At 46.5% G+C, this 17,669-nt stretch overlaps 1 protein-coding gene across 1 annotated transcript in view; it reads right to left on the reverse strand.

Annotated features, from left to right (window-relative positions):
• The window catches only part of LOC8033866 (receptor-type tyrosine-protein phosphatase H), a 132,921-nt gene that overhangs the window by 60,697 nt on the left and 54,555 nt on the right, over positions 1-17,669 (reverse strand). The window contains exons 9-10 of the mRNA XM_029993706.4: positions 8,153-8,446; positions 3,556-3,876 (exon numbers count right to left, since the gene is read on the reverse strand). Of these exons, the coding sequence (XP_029849566.2) occupies positions 3,556-3,876; positions 8,153-8,446 (615 nt within the window). The remainder of the gene's footprint in view (positions 1-3,555; positions 3,877-8,152; positions 8,447-17,669) is intronic.

Genomic DNA, 17,669 nt, shown 5'->3' on the forward strand with positions numbered 1-17,669 from the left:
GTGAATATTGGTTTCTATTTTTGCGTTTTTGGGTGTTTTTTCTTTTGTGAGTATTTAGGTGAAATTTTGAAAAATATAGGGTAATTATGTTCAGTTTCTGCATGGACATAATGTTTCTTGAAATATCGGACATATACATACCTGCAACGTCAAAAGAGTGGAACCTATATTTATTATTAAAAAAGTAACGCAAAGGTAACGTGCGTTACTTTTTATCGGTTGCGGTAACGCTGACGCTTTCCTTTTATTTTGAGATAACGCTGGACGGTCTACGCGTTCCTTTCATTTCGTTACTCTTTTTTTCGGTAACGCCTACAACACTGTGTCCGACCAAGTGACGTCCATGCAAGCCATGTATACCAGAATCTACCGTTCGCGATAAAAAGACGACCAATCCGAACATAAGAAAGACCTTGAGGGTGCTTTTCAGATCACTCTTAAATGGAATTGGTTTGCGCTTCCCCCGCCCCATACACGGGTGGGTAACTGGCAGCTGGTTCAATGCCGTACTCTCCGTCTCCCTCTCTAGTGCGCCCACACTTTATTTAACCTTACGTCGTATTTTGGCCAATTACAGCGTGAGCTCTAGGACGGGTCGAGCGTAGAGAGCCTATATTTAGGAGGGCAAGCAACTGGAAACATCAAGAGCATTTGCAATTTAATGGCGAACGCCTCGTGTGGTTGCAAGTGCGCATGCGCTGCGTCGTCGCCTGGCAAAAAGAAAAACGAGAGGAGGGCTTGAGACGATTGCAGACGATCAGCGCTTTCGGTCAACTCCTGGTAGCTCGTGTTGGGTGCACCGCCCGCAACCAACCTAACCCCGACCGATCCAGAAGTCGAAAACACTCTGAAATCTAAATACACCAGTTGCGCGCCCCAGTACCCCTAGGGTAATCTATCTTAAGGAAACCTTCATATGACCCGAGGGCAAGGCGTGTTCCTAAATGTCTCACGCTTTGCTTCATTCTTGTCTTTAAACAGCGAGTTCGTTGACTCATATTTGCTTGCACGCCGGTGTCATCTCGTAGGCGTCACAGTGTGCGCAGTGTGGCGAGCCTAGCGCACACCTCCTCAGCGAGCGTCAGATATTAGGGAGTGTTCCGGAAGTGGCGCTGGTAACCGTGCCCAAATCAGAGCCATTAAAAAAAATGTTTCAGAGCTGAGACATTTCAGTCAATCTTTGTGCTTAAAATTATGATACTCTGCAGTTATTCCTAGCCTTATATTTAATGGCCAGAAACGAATTTTCTACCTCCAGAAATGTCAAAACCATCCACAACGGAGCAAAAAACGATACCGCCTGAGCTTCCGGACGACGTATCTGTAGTTGAGGAAGTTGCGTTTTTAGTCGTAACGATCGGCAATTATACGCCCGCTCTGTACTAAGCACCAGAATCGCGCCGCCTACGAGACAACCGGAAAATGCCATTAAAATATGTTTGACCACATTTTACATTATATCTATAAAGAATGTAGCATAGAACCTACAAATATTCTAAAACAAATGTATCCGCTTTTTCTATCGCCGTCTCCAAATGTTTAGCTGCTGTTTTTTTTTGTTTTTTTTTTTTACTTTTAATACAACTTAGTGCATAGAGTTTGAATACATATTCTATGGCAAACAAATAGAACTTAACTTATATCAAGTGCAATATAAACACTTTCTATAGGCAATAATTCATTTTATCGGGGAGAAAAAAAAGACGAATCTTGAGCATTTATTAAGGTCTGCCACGCTATATCTATGAAAACGTGCACCGGCACATGCGTGCTGCGCGAACGCAGATATCACGAATACACGTGCACGAAGCACTCTCAACACAAGCAATACAGGGATGCTGACAAGTCCACCTCATTATATACCTTACATTTGAACGGCAAAACATTTGAACGAGGAGCGCATCAGCAGTTAAAATTATTATAAGAATGCTGCTTTCTTCTCGCCAATATTTTAGAGGGAATGTAGTTTCCAAAGATGATAAACCGTATCTCCAACTATAAAGAATCGCAATAGGCAAAAACAGCCTCTGCAAAGAAGTTCCAACTGGGTGAGACCTAGCTTCTTCGGCACTACATCTTAGTATTTTAATAAGTCCTTCCGTGGATACCTTATAAAAGTGCGGCGATAGAAAATCTATTGAACGATGTCGTGAGAACTTTTGTATAACTTCTATACGTCCGTAAGCTTTACTTTGGTTGCAAAGAAGTCCAGACATTTTTGTATACCACTATGGCAATGACGTCACTGAATAGGAGGTTGAGAGTCGTTAAAATACGGTTAGGATTTCTAAAGACTACCTGAAATTATTTTTGTAGGGTAGAGGTGGGCGATATTCGGAAGTGGAGCTTATACATTGACCCAAGCCTAAATATGACGCCCAGCGACTTTAAATTCACTGCTTCGCGTGGTCATAATTGCGTCCTCTCGGTGTGCCAACAGAGGAGAGCCTCAAGTTGTAGTGATGCTACTCGTGACGCCTAGGCCAGCGCTACACAAAACAAATGCGGCAGCAAGAATACAAACTTCAGAGTTATCTAGAGCAGAGTTCAAACTGAGGCCATTCATTAAATTGCCGGCACTGAAACAATTACATACCAGGGTAATAAAAGCTATAACTTCTTTCTTGCATATATATATATATATATATACTAAAAAATGCGGTGAACATGACGCTCTACAGCATTTGAGCGTATTTATTGGTGTAATTCATGAATAAAGCGCACACGTACCGGTTTGATCTGCAAGCCGGTTTCAGGTTTACGTAATTTTCATGTAGTTCTTCAGTTTTGTACCGACAGTATTTCTTTGGTTTGGTTGATGACACAAAAATTCTGGTTTTTCATTTACAATCACTTTTCACTTCGGTGATTACGCCGACTCTGCCGTGGCCGCGGCTTAGCTACTCCTATTCAACATAGAATCTCTAAACATAACTGTGGTGCCTACAATGTGTCTCCCACTGGTGCGTTTATCGCCTATTCACATGATATATCACAATTTCCAGGCGATGACGTCATAAAAGTGTTCTTCCGTTGCCTGCAGTGGTCCTTGCGGTTGCCGAACAGGGGATGCAGATGTGGCAGACACCTGCGGCCCCAATCTGGACACTTGGCGAACAAGCCGGTGAGAAATCCGGAGGCTATGATTGGCCGGCGCCAAGGTCAAGTGCGGCATTGGCCAATCACGGCCTCCGGATTTCTTGCCTACTTTTTTGCCTAGTGTCCAGACTAGGGCCCCTGTTCTGCCGCAAGTCACTCTCCAGATTGACAGTTCGCGTAAACTTCAACAGGCAAGGGTTCGGACGTCGGTACGACAGCAACACTCGCGTTCGCTCTTGCTTTCTACCGAACCCTCTAAGACCAACCGCCAGGCTCGCGACATTTGACAACATGAAACGCCGCCCCATGCCACATCATTTCTGAACACATCAGAACCCCTTTGGACGTAGGAGTGGTGTAGTACGGTTAAATTACACCGGTCGAGAATGGATCCCAGGCGCCCGCCGTAACGAGAAACTTTTCTTTTTTTTTACGAGGATAACAAACGTGCGCAACCTGCCGGTTTTGTCCTGAAGCACTGCTTGGCGTAGGTCCCGTTCAGCTGGACGTTCCTGGAGTCGACATTGTACATCCTCGCCCGGATTTCGTAGTACGTCCAAGGCGACAGGTCTTCCAGGAGAAGCGGGAGTCGTCCCTCGACTTCGTACTCTGGATCGCAAGTTGAAGTGTGTGGAACTTGGTGGGAGCAGCCGACGTCCATTCTACAGACGGTGAGGTACGATCCATTTAGCGGCCCGTTGGGCACGGACGGAACGAGCAGCTCAACCGCGGCGCTTCGTGAGCCACCGTTGATGTGGATTTTCGGCGCTTGTGGAGCTGTATGAAAGAAGTGACAAACAATCGCAAAGTCGATCATGTACTCGCCTAATGGCTCTGCCGTTAAAGGGGTGTTTACACGAGGGAGTAATCCCGGAGATTTCTCCACGGCACGCGCATCCCGCGACGAAAACGTCAAGCTTCGCGATGTGCAAAAGCCTCGCGTTTCCGTTTTGTGATGCGTGCGCGCCGGGGACAAATCCCCGGGATTTCTCCCTCGCGTGAATACCCCTTTGAGAACAACGCGTCTTTAAGAACAAGGAAGCCTTGCTCACTTCGCGATATGCCACTTATGAAGACTGATGCTTAATTGATGGTGCTTGCCCGCGTTTTTTTAGGTTATCAATGTCATGGAGGGACATTCGTTCAAATGGTAAGATAACACAAAAAACGACCACAAAATGAAAGAGCAGACACGCACACACACATATGCTTTAGAGGGTTAGACCAGCCAACGCGGAGAGCAAGTTCGTCTGCTTCAGACTCAGGGGCTGCGATGACGTCAGAACGCCGAACTCTTATTGGCTGATTGAAAAAGTATGATGTGTAGACCTCGAGGCAGCTAGCATCGAAGTCTATTAACTATCCTTTCGATCAAAGCCAATCAGAGCTGGGCGTCGTTCTCACATTATCGCAACTCCTGCGCAAGGAGCAGACTCTTTCTCTCCGCAAACCACCTAAAAGACAATTGGCCTGCCCCTTTCTGAGACGCGCCCGCCGAGGCGTCGTTACCTGCTAGCGTCTCACGAGCGCGACGCCACAACGGACGCGTCTGCCGCTTTGTGGCTACTCCCGTCAAGCTTAAGCCTGCTCGCCACTTGGGACGAGTCGGGCATCCACCAACGATGACGTCATGAGCAGGTCTTGCGCTCTAAGAAATCAGGAGCCTCTGCTCTCCTGCATAGCACTTGCAACATTATCCAAAGTCGTCGAAACAAGCAGGTCACAAAATATATAGCGAACATCACTTCAAGACAAACAATACTGCGAAATATTGCCACAAGCGCCTCACCGAGCGAGTGCGTGCGTGACCGAATGGTTACCGGGCTTGACCGGCGCGTGGAAGATCTGGGTTCGCTTTTAAGTAGCGGAATGGTCTTTTATTTATTCTGTCTATTTGTCGTTCTCCCAAGTTCGAGAACTTTTTTGACTCTTCGACTTGCGAATGTTCGAAGCGCCGAACGTTCTAAGTCGAATGTTCCAGAAACCCACTCTGCTACAAAAGGCCCTCCGCATGGCTAGCCGGAGCCAGTTTTGCCCCAGCGTGCGATCCTGCTGTTACGCCGACTTCGAGGTCCGCAACGCTCTGCTGTAACCTTCTGTTTCCTTTTTGTTTTGGGAACAAGTTCGCCCCATTAAACATTTTAGTTTTCTCAGTTATTCCTCGTTCTTCAGCTCGTCATTCGTGACATTTTGGTGGAGGTGCAGGGTATTCGGCGAGGAGGTTTATCAGCTGCCGTCGTTTCGAGCCCAGAAGCTTAGGGTCGATGTTGAGCTGCGCTGGCGACGTACTGTCTTGCTCAAGTGGAGGGGACTCTTCATTAATCGCGACGATTTCGGTTGAGTTCTGGAGGTCCTCTATATGGCCCATGGCAGTACCTTTCGTAAGGTGTTGCGGCTCTTGTCGAACGTTTGTAACGAGACGATGGTACGCCCATCCTGAAGGATCGTTACCCCTCTTGCGACGCCGATTCCTCTTCCTAGATGCATCAGGACGCTGCCCTCAAGCAAAGCTTCGACACAGGAAGCGTCATCGGTCCCGATGGGTATAAAATCAGACGATCGTGGGGGCAGGTTTGCATGCTCGGCGAGAACTCAAACCGCAGGTGACGTCGCTCTGGTTTCCTCCGGCGGTATGGCCGGTTTTTGTGGCGTCGATCTGTTCGCTCTCAAGTTGATGACGGCGCCGTATTCGCACAAGAAATCCCTGCCGAAAATAACGTCTCTCGCACAGTCTTGTACAACGACGACTTTCACATAACACGTCTCGCCGTCAATTTTGACGCGAGCAGTGCACCTTCCGGTGGGCGTGATAAAGTGTACTCCAGCGCTTTGTATCTGCGGCCCATCCCATGGCGTCGTCACTATTCGAGGGCGGCGAGAGAGCCTCCCAGTCAAGACTGAGTAGTCTTCTCCGGTGTCCACGAGTGCTGATGTGTCATGACCGTCGATAACAACGTTTAGGTTTTTGGGCACTGTTGCAGGAGCGTCGTTGGTATATGTGGCGTTGGAAGAATGGGAGCCCTTTGGCGTTCTTGGAGGCTTTTTACATCAGTCTTCTTCAGCAACGCCACCTCCAGGCGTTTCAGCACTTATTTTTCCCGGCGGCGCAGGGGAGACAGGCTTTCTCGGTAGTATTGTGGCGCTGGAGACGCTGAACGTCTGGGCGACGGTGAGCGAGATTCACGGCGGAGAGGCGGCGCTGAAATTGGGGGTCGTCGGAGGTACTCCTCGATGTCGCGAGGGCGTTCGCCGTACCATGGGCGCGGGTCGTTCCGGTAGAAAACGCGCAGCCCCAGTTTTTTTTTTTTTGCTAGGGGGCATCGACTGTAAAGGTGGTCAGCTTCACCGTAGTGATACTACATGGGTCGACGATCCGCTGTCCTCCAGACGTCGGTTTTCCTTGGTGCAGGTTGGTCTCGGCGGTCGCACTGATGTCGTTCGTCGTGGCGTCCACTTTACGCCTGCGTTGGAGGGCCCCTGTCGAGACACCTTCCGGCTACCGCGCTTGACTGTCGCGCGGAAGTTCTCGGTTTGATTTCAAGTAGCGGAATGTTCTTTTATTTATTCTTTCTACTTGTCGTTCTTGCAAATTCGAGAACTTTCTCGTTTCATCAAATTGCGAATGTTATACGTGCCGAACGTTCTAGGCCGAATGTTCCAGAAACCCACGCGGCTACAAAAGGCGCTCCGCGTGGCAAGTCGGAGTCAGTCTCGCCCCAGCGTTTGATCGTGCTGTTTCGCCGACTTCGACGCCCGCGACGCTCTTTTGTAATCTTCGGTTTCCTTTTTGTTTGGGCACAAGTTCGCCACATTAAACGTTCCAGTTGCCTTAGTTATTCCTCGTTCGTCACCTCGTCATTCGTGACAATATGAATGTAATGTACTAACGTGGACACTGTTAGCTGTAACACGCCAGCGGCAGCCGTCGCGCACCCCCAGCGCCTCGTAGCAAATGCCGTCTGAAACTCCACGCATGTGTCGTGTGACGGACTGGCTCTTCCCACCTGCGGGCACACCCTCGCTTGGTCGTCTGCTGGGCATCCCAGCGCTTGCCAATGTTCGCTGAACGCGGTTTCGTGGGCGCCTATTTAGGCACAAATCGACAACCAGTCGTCTCTGCTCGTCTGATATTCTCGCCATTACGAACTAGTGTTGAACTAATTCTAGGTTGGCAGTGTTTATTGGGGCAAATTGCAAAATCATTCTGGCATAAACCCTGTCTACATTTTTTTATTCTTTTTACTTTTTTTTTGCTTTTTTTAGAAGCAGTTGTGCGCAATGCATATTTCAACGATACGCGTTCGCGAACCAGCATGAACGCAGCAGGTGTGATTCAGAAATAGACCGTCAACTGCAAGTTTGATGGAGAGAAATAAAGTAATCTACCGTGATATATACAATTAGTTGTGATAATTATCCTCAGCCAGGCGAACGCATATCCGTGAGTCAGGGAATCAACCGCCGCGTAAAAGGCGCTCACGAAACCATGGGCGCCTCTTACGCACCTCTTGCATGGTGGTTTGCTGAACACGAAACCCTGTTCAGCGTACATTGGCAAGTGCTGGGATGTTGCCTGCTTTGCGCCTAGCAGAAGACAAAGCGGAGGTGTGCTCGCTGGCGGGAAGAGCTAGCCCGCCATACGGCGCATGCGCGGGGTTTGGGAAGGCGCCTGCTATGCGGCGCTGGGGGTACGGGACAGCCGCCGCTCGCGTGTTACAGCTAACAGAGTCCGCGATAATACTTCTCTGCAAACTACACGTGCCTAAAGCTACTACGGCGCCTATTCCCCATGTTTTTTGAAGATTCAAGAATGCATCATCTGGAGGCTAAAAGAACGATAAGCACTGAATCTTAGGCATGTGATACCTCATGCCATCAAAACATTATGTCGCAATGAAAACAACTCTCACGTCTTTCTCAACGTTTTTCCTGACATTCGTGATGACTGACTATCTAGCTGCTCTATTGGGCAATATATTTGCAGGTTTTGTTTATAAAAAGGCCAGCTATCAGTCTAAGAATTACTGCATAAATAAAGTTAAAGGAGACGTACCGTCCACTTCCGTAGTGAGATTCAGGATGGCTGGTGTCCCATACCACTTGAGTTCCTGCCATTCATTAAATGCTCGCACACTGACCGTGTACGTGGTGTAGGCCCTTAGGTGTAATATCTCGAATTCCGTTTCATTCGTTTCAGAGGATGCCAGGGTTGCGCCTCCGTCAGACGTCCATGAAACATTGTACCCGGAGAGTGGGCCGTTCGTTTCCTTGGGTGGATTCCATTTTATAAATAGGGCTGAAGAAGAGGTCTTATGATCTTGTAACAAATTTTCTGGTTCGGCCGGACCTGAAAAACACGAAATATTCTAATTATTAGTTCAGGTTAAGACACCTTAAGACACGTCAATGACAACTTAAGAGTTGAAGTCAGTTGCTTAATGTGCTTCGTTCTTCGCCAGTCTTACCGTCTAAAGGCGGAATCTAAGAGGCTGTGGATTGATAATGAACTGCTCCGTGTCACCGAGCCCTGCGTTTGTTTGAAAGCATGAAATGCTTTTTGACGATACTCCCCAATCCCAAATATTTGTCCATCTGTCCGTCCGTCCGTCTGTGCATTTCCACTACATTTATTTACGAATCGGTGTGACGTTGCCTATACACGGATTGAGTTGCCCCGCTAAATTTAGCGGAATATAATATCACATGACCTGACGTCACGGGACCTACAGACCAATTAAGTTTTCCCGCTAAATATGGCGGGGACATTTATGTCAAGGTAGCCTGACGTCACGGGAACCATACACCAATGTAGTTTCCCTATTTAATTTAGCTAGAAAATTGACGTCACGTGACACGACGTGACGTGACATATTCTACCGGGTTTTCCAAATAGCGGTCAGGCTCTTTAAATCAACAGCAAAATTTTGTTTCTTAACCTGTGGCGCTACGATTTTGTGCTGCGTTGCCCACAAATGATGCATTCTGTTGTTTGTTTGTTGTTTTTTTTGTGAAATTTGCAAAGAACGAACATACCTGAGGAAAGCGTCAACAAAGAAAAAGGCTAAACTCTTGTAAAAATTCCGCGAAGCCATCGGTTTCCAATCAATAGGGCTCCGTATTGTTTAAAGACCGGTAGCTTCAGTGCGTTTCCATAGAAGTTGAGCCTTTTTTTATTTATTTTTTTACTTTTTCCTCATGTAAGTTTGTTCTTTGCAAATTTAAAAAAAAAAAAAAAACATGCAGCATATTTGGGCAACCCTGCAGAAAATTGTAGTGTGATAGGTTAAGAAACCGAACTTTTCGGTCGATTTAAAAAGCCTGACCGTTATTTAGGACACCCGGTATACAGGACGGTATATAGTTCTCTAAACAAAATTTAAACTATTACTTTTTAAACACTGCATTTTATGCGTCTTAGGATTTTGAAAGTAAAGGTCGATGCCAATTTTTAACTGTCAGTAATTATTGTATATGTTGATTAACTTTTCATACACTTCACTTCGTTGACCTTTTCTGTCTACGCGGTTTTCCCCCAACATGTGTATAATTTGTGCTGTGACCCACAACTAATTACTCCACCTTCACGTTTTTGACATAGGCCATGAGAATCCTTTGCAATAGAATTATTCTGTTCATTCATTTGTGCATTGAACTACCTTAACACAAATCATTCACAGCAAAGAAAAAAAAATTGGTTAAACACTTAAGCGGAATTGAGAACGCAATTAGGCTGCAGACATGTTTCTTGCCGACAAATACTCCTCATTTGGCAATATTTTTTTTTGTTGTTGAAGCAATAAAAAAGTTCTTAGGTGGCCTTCAAAGAAGGTATCTGTTTCAATAAAAAAAAACGCGCAAATGCATTACTATAAACTACTCATTTTTTCAATCATTAAGAATTATGCTGGCTTTAAATTCTAAATAGCAAATTACATATAAGCGTCTACACAACAAACAAAACGCAATGTCCGGTGACAGACTTTCAATCGCGACACTGTGTGTATATGAAATCAATGTAGTGGGACAACAAAGCGGACGTTGAATATATACTGAATAAAAAATATATAAATCTGGCACACATATTTTTATTTCGAAACTATAGGGCCTACACGAACTATATATGCTAATACGGTATAAAGAACATATGAGGTATTATATGCATGTTTTTCATTGAAGAACACTAAGGGCAGTTTGATGTTTGAACTTGGCTGTCTACCACGCTTTGCCTATCAGATGATCCATAAACTACATTATTTTGTTCTACCTTTATAGAATCATGTGTCAAAAAGCGATATTCTAATTAAATGGTTGAGACGTATCGCAGCCAAAATTATTTTGTTTTGTAATTATATTTATGCATAAGACATGGCAGATTATCTTGGTGAACCTAAAAGTTGTGAAGTCAACTATTCAAACTACTTCATTTCGGGTGTTTTATGCGACTTTCTAACAGTATTATGAGACGTGGAACATATGCAGCACATTTTTTTCTTTCCCGGTATGGTGTTATGGAGTCGCCGACGGGCCGACGCTCGCGAGCTCCAAAGTTCAAAGCGACCGAGAACCACCGTTCGCGCGTAGCCCGAGATATAAACATCCATTCCCCCACTTCGCGCGTAACCTTAGCGCCCGTACCAGAGGCGTCTTTCTTTTATTTCGTTTTACCTATAATAAACGAGACCTCAGTCTTCAGTCTGACTCCTGCACGAAAGGTTGTCTGTGTGTTCTCTTCGCCAAAGAACGTAAAACGAAACAAGTTGTCAGAAGTGGGATTGCTCCGCGAGTCTACTAATAATTAGTAAAGCGCAGGATCGACTACAAACGAAGTAACAATGGACAAGCCCTCAACTTCTGCCTACAACGGCGCTACGCAACAATTGGTAACGGCAACTTTCGCATCTCGCCACCCGAAGCCTTCAGTTTTACAACACCTAACGAATGGCCGGCGGGGAAGAAGAGATTCAAGCGCTTCCACAGTGCATCAGGACTGGCATCTCAACCATCATCACACAAAGTCCACGCTCTCATTTACATCTGGGGACCACAAGCTGAAGACGTCTTACAGACTTTCAAGCTGTCCGACACCGAGGCTCAAGACTTCGACAAGGTGATGGAGAACTTCGAACGTTACTTCATTCCCCGTCGAAACGTGTGTACGAGAGAGCCATGTTCAACACAAGATTGCAACTGGAGACGGAAACCGTCGAGCAGTACGTCACTGCTCTCAATGGACTAGCCACTACGTGCGACTATGGACCACTAAAAAAAGAATTGACCCGCGACAGGTTGATTCTTGGTCTTCGGGACAGCAAAACTTCGGAAAAGCTTCAACTGGTTCCTGATCTGGACCTACAGAATGCCATCGCTGCTGCGCGACAATCGGAAGTGATTCAGAAGCGACAAGTGGAGCTCCGGCCGACAAAAGAAAAGGATGCCAGCGTTGACCGTATAGCAGCCAAAACTGGGACAGCAGCGGGACCTGCTCAACGAGGAGCTGAACAACCAAATGTTCGATCTCCTACTAAGAAGACCGCGGCACACAAACCAAAAGGCAAACCTTGCCGTTGGTGGGGTCGAGAAGCTCACCCGAGGAGCGTGTGTGCGGCGAAGAACGCAGGCTACAACAAGTGTAAAAAAAGGGACATTTTGCAACAGTTTGCAAAACTACAACTGCCGTGAGCTCCCTCGTACACGAGGAAGAATTCGTACGAGCTGCAGCTTCTCCTCAAACAGCAAAATGGGACATCCAAATACTCCTCGACAAAATTGCTGTTGTTTTTCGAATAGACACTGGAGCAGATGAAACGGTGTTACTAGCTGCCACCTTTCAAAACGTCTTCGCAAAGTGCCACAAGCTCTCCGAGCCCCAACGCAGACTTCATGGTCCAGACAGACGACCCCTCAAAGTCATGGGATCAGCTTGGATGAAGCTCAACTGCCGTGTGCAACAAGCACTCGAAGAAGTCTACATCGTGAAAAGAATTCGCAAGCCTCTCTTGGATAAGCCAGCTATCGAAAAGTTTCGGCAAGGCCCTCAAATCTGCATGACTGCGAACAAAGCTTGCGAACTGAAGAAAGAGTTCTCTCAGCTGTTTCAAGGACTAGGATCTCTCGAACGTGCTCAGGTTCTCAAGCTGAGACCTAGTGCGATGTGATTTGCTATCGCATCACCCAGAAGAGTACCGCTTTCGCTGTATCGTGAAACGCAGAAAGAGCTATAAAACATGCAGTCGCAGGGTGTCATCTTTCCAGTAGAACCTACTGAATGGTGCGCGCCGATGGTCATCGACCCCAAACCGTCTGGCAAAATTCGCTATTGTGTTGATCTCGCCCAAATAAACAAGCACATTCAACGCGAATATCTCCCAATCCCATCAGTGGAGCACACGCTGGGAGACTAGCAGGCGCCAAGATCTTCTCAAAGCTAGACGCGAATTCTGGGTTCTGGCAGATCCCTTTAGAAGAGAAGTCAGGACTCCGGCCGATATTCATCACTCCGTTTGGAAGATTTTGTTTTAATCACCTACCATTCGAAATCACGTCGGCTCCAGAACGCTTCCAGAGACGTATTACAGAACTTCTTCAAGGAATGGTAGGAGTACTTTGCCACATGGGCGATGTCTTGATATGGGCGTCATCGTCCGAGCAGCACGAGCAACGTCTGCGAGAAGTCCTCAGGCGACTCTTATCAGCAGGACTCGCGCTCAACAAGGATAAATGCGTCTTTAGAGTGACAAGTATCAAGTTCCTAGGTAATCAATTAAACAGCGATGGTGGCCGAGACGATCGTAAACGCGGTGAAGCAGATGCCCATACCGACTTCAAAGCAAGAAGTCAAGGGCGTCATGAGTATGGCGACATACCTAGGACGATTCGTGCCACACCTGTCTGACCTAATGCATCCACTATCGTCACTGCTCAGTTCCAAAGTGGACTTCATGTGGGATCATCCTCAGCACAAAGCCTTCAAAAAGTGGAAGGAAATCCTCTCAACCTGCCCCATTCTTGGATTTTACGACGCCAACAAACGGTCGATTGTATCGGCAGATGCGTCATCCTACGGCCTGGGAGCAGTGCTGCGTCAAGAGCAGGAGGATGGATCATATCGCTTCATCGCCTATGCGTCCAGAACACTCACTGAAACAGAAAAAAGATACGCCCAGATCGAAAAAGAAAATTTGGTACTCCCGAGGTCATGCGAAAAATTCCGAGATTACATCGTGGGAACGCACTTTGTACTGGAAACCGACCACAAACCTCTCATTTCTCTGTTCGGATCAAAGTCATTGGATGACCTAACCCCACGTCTTTAAAGACTGCGCATGCGTCTAATGCGCTACTCATTCGAAGTTGTCCACGTTCCGGGCAGAGGAACTCCAAGCAGCTGACTCGTTGTCAAGAAGCCCTCTTCAACAGCGGCAGGACAAAGGGATGCAATAAGAAAATGATTGCTTCATTCGACACATAGAGTCGTCCCTACCCGCAACGCAAACGAATCTCCAAGGAATAACGGCAGAACAAAAAAAAAAAAAAGAAGACCATGTTTTCCAAAGGCTCGCCAGCTACAGCCATAAAGGTTGGCCAAATCGTCGAGATCTCGGAACAGACCTCAAAGAGTACTACGAGTACCGTCATCACATTGCCGTGCAAAACAGCCTTCTCATGAATGATTCTAGAATAGTGGTACCAGAAACCTGCCGTCCACATATCCTGCAACAACTTCATGAAGGACACATGGGCATTGGAAAATGCTAAGCACGGGCAAATGTATCTGTGTGGTGGCCGAAGATAAACGATTATATCGAGCGCCTGGTCAAGAACTGCGAAAAGTGCATTAAAACTGGCCAGAACCGAAAGCTCCCCCTCATCCCGTCAGAGTTTCCTAGTCGACCGTGGGAGAGAGTGGCGATGGACTACTTTTTCATTCCCGGAAAATGGTGGCTGGTCGTCGTCGACTACTACTCTCGCTACCCCGAAATCGCCCGACTGGAAAGCCTCACAGCAGCATGCGTAATAATGCACTGCAAATCAATATTTGCAAGGCATGGCATCCCAGAAGCAGTGGTGTCTGATAATGGTCCTCAGTTTGCGGGAACCACAGGTTCAGCATTCACAAAGTTCCCACAGACCTACGGATTTAAGCACATCATATCAAGCCCTCGCTACGCGCAGAGCAATGGGATGGCGGAGGCTGCGGTGAAGATCATAAAGAGATCACTTAGCAAAACGGAAGATCCGTACAAGACACTCATGATCTACCGTTCAACGCCTCTGCCTAACGGATACAGACCGACTCAACTTCTCATGGGGAGAAGGATGCGTACAACCGTACCGATCGCCCCTCCGCTGCTAGAACCAAAGCTACCCGACCAAAAAGAACTGCGTCGCTATGAGCAAGAAAACAGGAACCAACAAAAGCTATACTTCGACCGGCGACACGGAGTGCGTCAACTCGATCCACTCGGCTCTGGAGAGCGAGTTTGGGTCATTGACCTAAAGCGAACCGGAGTTGTTCAGAACAAGGCTCATACACCATGATCTTACTGGATAACGTCCGAGGGTCAAAAGATCCGAAGAAATCGCACGCATTTAATTCCTTTCCCCGATCAACAAGATAAACAAGGCATCGAAGAGTTCTTAGAGAAAAGAAACCCGCATTCCTGCCCTTTCCACTCTTCCTCGTTCCGTCACCCAGGGGTTATGGTTTATATTCTCTTCTTTGTCGCCATGTGTAGGGTTTTGAGAGGTCCAGTCAACCTGTATGTCAGGGTCCATCAACATAAGCTGGTGACTATTCCTCTCATGGTTAGCTTGGGTGTTGTCGTCCATTTCAAAGTTGTCGCTCTCATCGTAAAAAATAAATGTCGAACGCCTTTTTTTTTTATAGGCGGGCTTCTTGATCGGTTTTGGGAAGATGAAGATGCAGCGGTCTCTGTGGTTCCGGGGAGTCAGAGTCATGGTTAACCTAAACTTTCGTGGGCCCTGGTGCACTGAGGTGTGCGGCACTAGGCCCAGGATGGCCGTACTTGTCGCTAGGCCTACTGTGAGGCCTAGTTGGCGGCGTGGTGGGAAACTTAAAATGTTAAAAAATTGGAAAAATGGACTCACAGTCTTTCAAATGTTTTGTGGTAGGAACTGTTTATGGTCATTCCTGTAATTACGCATGTTTGCCGTTCGTGGGAGCAGCAGAGATTAGAGTCAGGAGGGCCTGTCAGCTGAGTGCTGAGAGATACATCCGGGCTTTCCGAGCGGCAAGTGGACAGGCTCAAATAAAACCAATCAACAAATTGAGTGTTTTTTTTTTTTTATATATATATTTTCGCTCAACTCAGCCACGTCAAAGTTCAACATGACTGCAGCCAGAAAAGAAAACGCTTTTTAAAGCTACCGCTTAAAAGAAGTAAAAAACAATAAAAAGACCTTTCGTGCCGCACCATTTTCGTATATTCGCCTCGGGAGAGAACTGTGTCGCCACCGTGCGGCCGAAATTGTAAACACCCGCTAGTGTGGATACCGCGACGTCTTCTGTTGCGAGCGCGCTTTGAGAAGCGTAGTTCTCAGCGGTGAAAGGCGTTTCCCATCGAAGCTGTACTATCTATCTGTAGTGCTTGTAGTTTTCTTTTTGAAAAAGATCGTATTTTTTGCCTGCTTGGAAATTCAGCAAAGTGATATACATCAAGTCAAATGTTTTCATAACGCTGTTACTGTGGTGTGTAGAATGGCGGGTGCTGTGCATTTTTTTTTTCAACTCGTAACTTCTCTAAAAAAAAATAATGTTAATTAAAACTGGGCGTCAAATAAAGAAAATAAAAATAATTAACTGCCACGAAAAGTCCCTTTGTGACTCCCAGAGTTATAAACACCGAAAATATTTGAACAGCAAAATATTTATGGGATTTTTTAATAAAATATAATCACACTCCATGACAATCAGAAGAAAATAAAAGAAATAAAAACTTGAAGGGGCTTCTTTGGGCAGCCTTGGTTTAGGGATTATAAAGGGCGTAATAAATAGCGAAACTAGATCTTTGAATGGACAAAAAGCGTATTGGTGCGGGAAAAGAATGCAGAAAGTATAAACATGTAAGAAAACGACAACACAACCACACCTGTTTCTCTTATTGGTCACGCGACTTCTTCCAACTCAAGATTCCACCAATTCAACTGCTATAATATGTATTTTTATTAATCCATTAATCCACTAATCTGAAGGTGAATCGATTAACAGCCCATTCCAAATATGTACTCAGCGACGTTAGTCTTGAGGGCTCTACGCTATTCTAGTGAAAGTTGCTAGCTGAGTAAAAATGTGACGCAGAAGCCAACGCTTCACGTGTCCTGATGAGGCCTCTTTGTTGAGGACGAAAAAAATTACACCACGTTTTAGAAGACGAAAATTTAGTCAGAGGTTTGTAATATTCGTCTCTTGAGTCTCGAAACCTGCGGCCCTTCACCAGAACACCACAATGAGTGAACCCACATTACCGAAAAGCAAACTACAAAAAAAAAAAAGAGCGTTTGATAAGCATGAACGTTGCTGCGCTGCTCGCTTACATGCTTTTATCCCGCTCGGAGCCAATTTACCAGAACAGTTCCTTTCCCTTGCCTCGGCCGTCGCGACACAACCCGCCGTTCGCGGATCTCAATTACAATAAATTAGACGAGGCGTTCTTTCCTCAGCGCAACATAGTATCGTTCTTCCGATTCCGACAATTCAACCCACACCGTGACACATTAAAAGCAAGTAACAACTGCCACGGCAATGACTTTTATTCCTAGAAACTCGCGACAGAAATTAGATTTTACGAACAGCCTCAGCAATAACTTCTAGAGATGCACATCTCTGTATCCGCGGAAGCTGCGAGAAGTACAAAAAAAAAACAAAAAACATTCGTAGAACTTGTGATTCGACAACCCACACTAGCAATAGTATCCCAGAGTCTCGCATCGCTTTTTTTTTATAGCTTTGCATTTACAGGCTAACAAAGGAAAAAGTAGTTCAGCTCACCCGGTAACAGTGATCCGTCTCCGGGATTCGCGCTTCCCTACGTGCATCCACACCAGACGACGATTTGTGTACCCACACAGGCGGTTGTTTAAATTTAGGCCTCTGCTGACGAATGAATTCGAACTGCACTGATGCACCGAACTGTGCTGCACCATTTTCCGCTAAATTGGTTTTCCCAGCGACAGCAGGCACCAAACAAACGCACGAATCTACAGCTCCTCTCAGACGAACGCGGGGAACACATAGGGGGCGGTTTTATTTCTATCCACAATATGATAATAAAAATGACGCTGGAATCGCTGGTGTAACGGCGCTAATTGTCGACGAAATCTGCTAGCATTTAGCGCAGAGGTTTCGACTCAGAGAAAGACGGAATTCCAACCTCGCAACGGTCCGCTTACTGCTTTGTTCTCCCGGGCGTCGCCTGTTTTGGACGCAGCCATCACAGCTCCCCTCGATCGTCGCCTACGGTACGCATGCTGTTGTCTTCGAAAAGCCAATATTCCCTCTCGGGTGTCGGCGGTTTCGCGCAAACGGCACCGTCGCTGCGTCTCGGTTGTAT

Source organism: Ixodes scapularis, unplaced genomic scaffold (assembly GCF_016920785.2).
Source record: "Ixodes scapularis isolate PalLabHiFi unplaced genomic scaffold, ASM1692078v2 PGA_scaffold4__175_contigs__length_147842914, whole genome shotgun sequence".
Taxonomy (NCBI): domain Eukaryota; kingdom Metazoa; phylum Arthropoda; class Arachnida; order Ixodida; family Ixodidae; genus Ixodes; species Ixodes scapularis.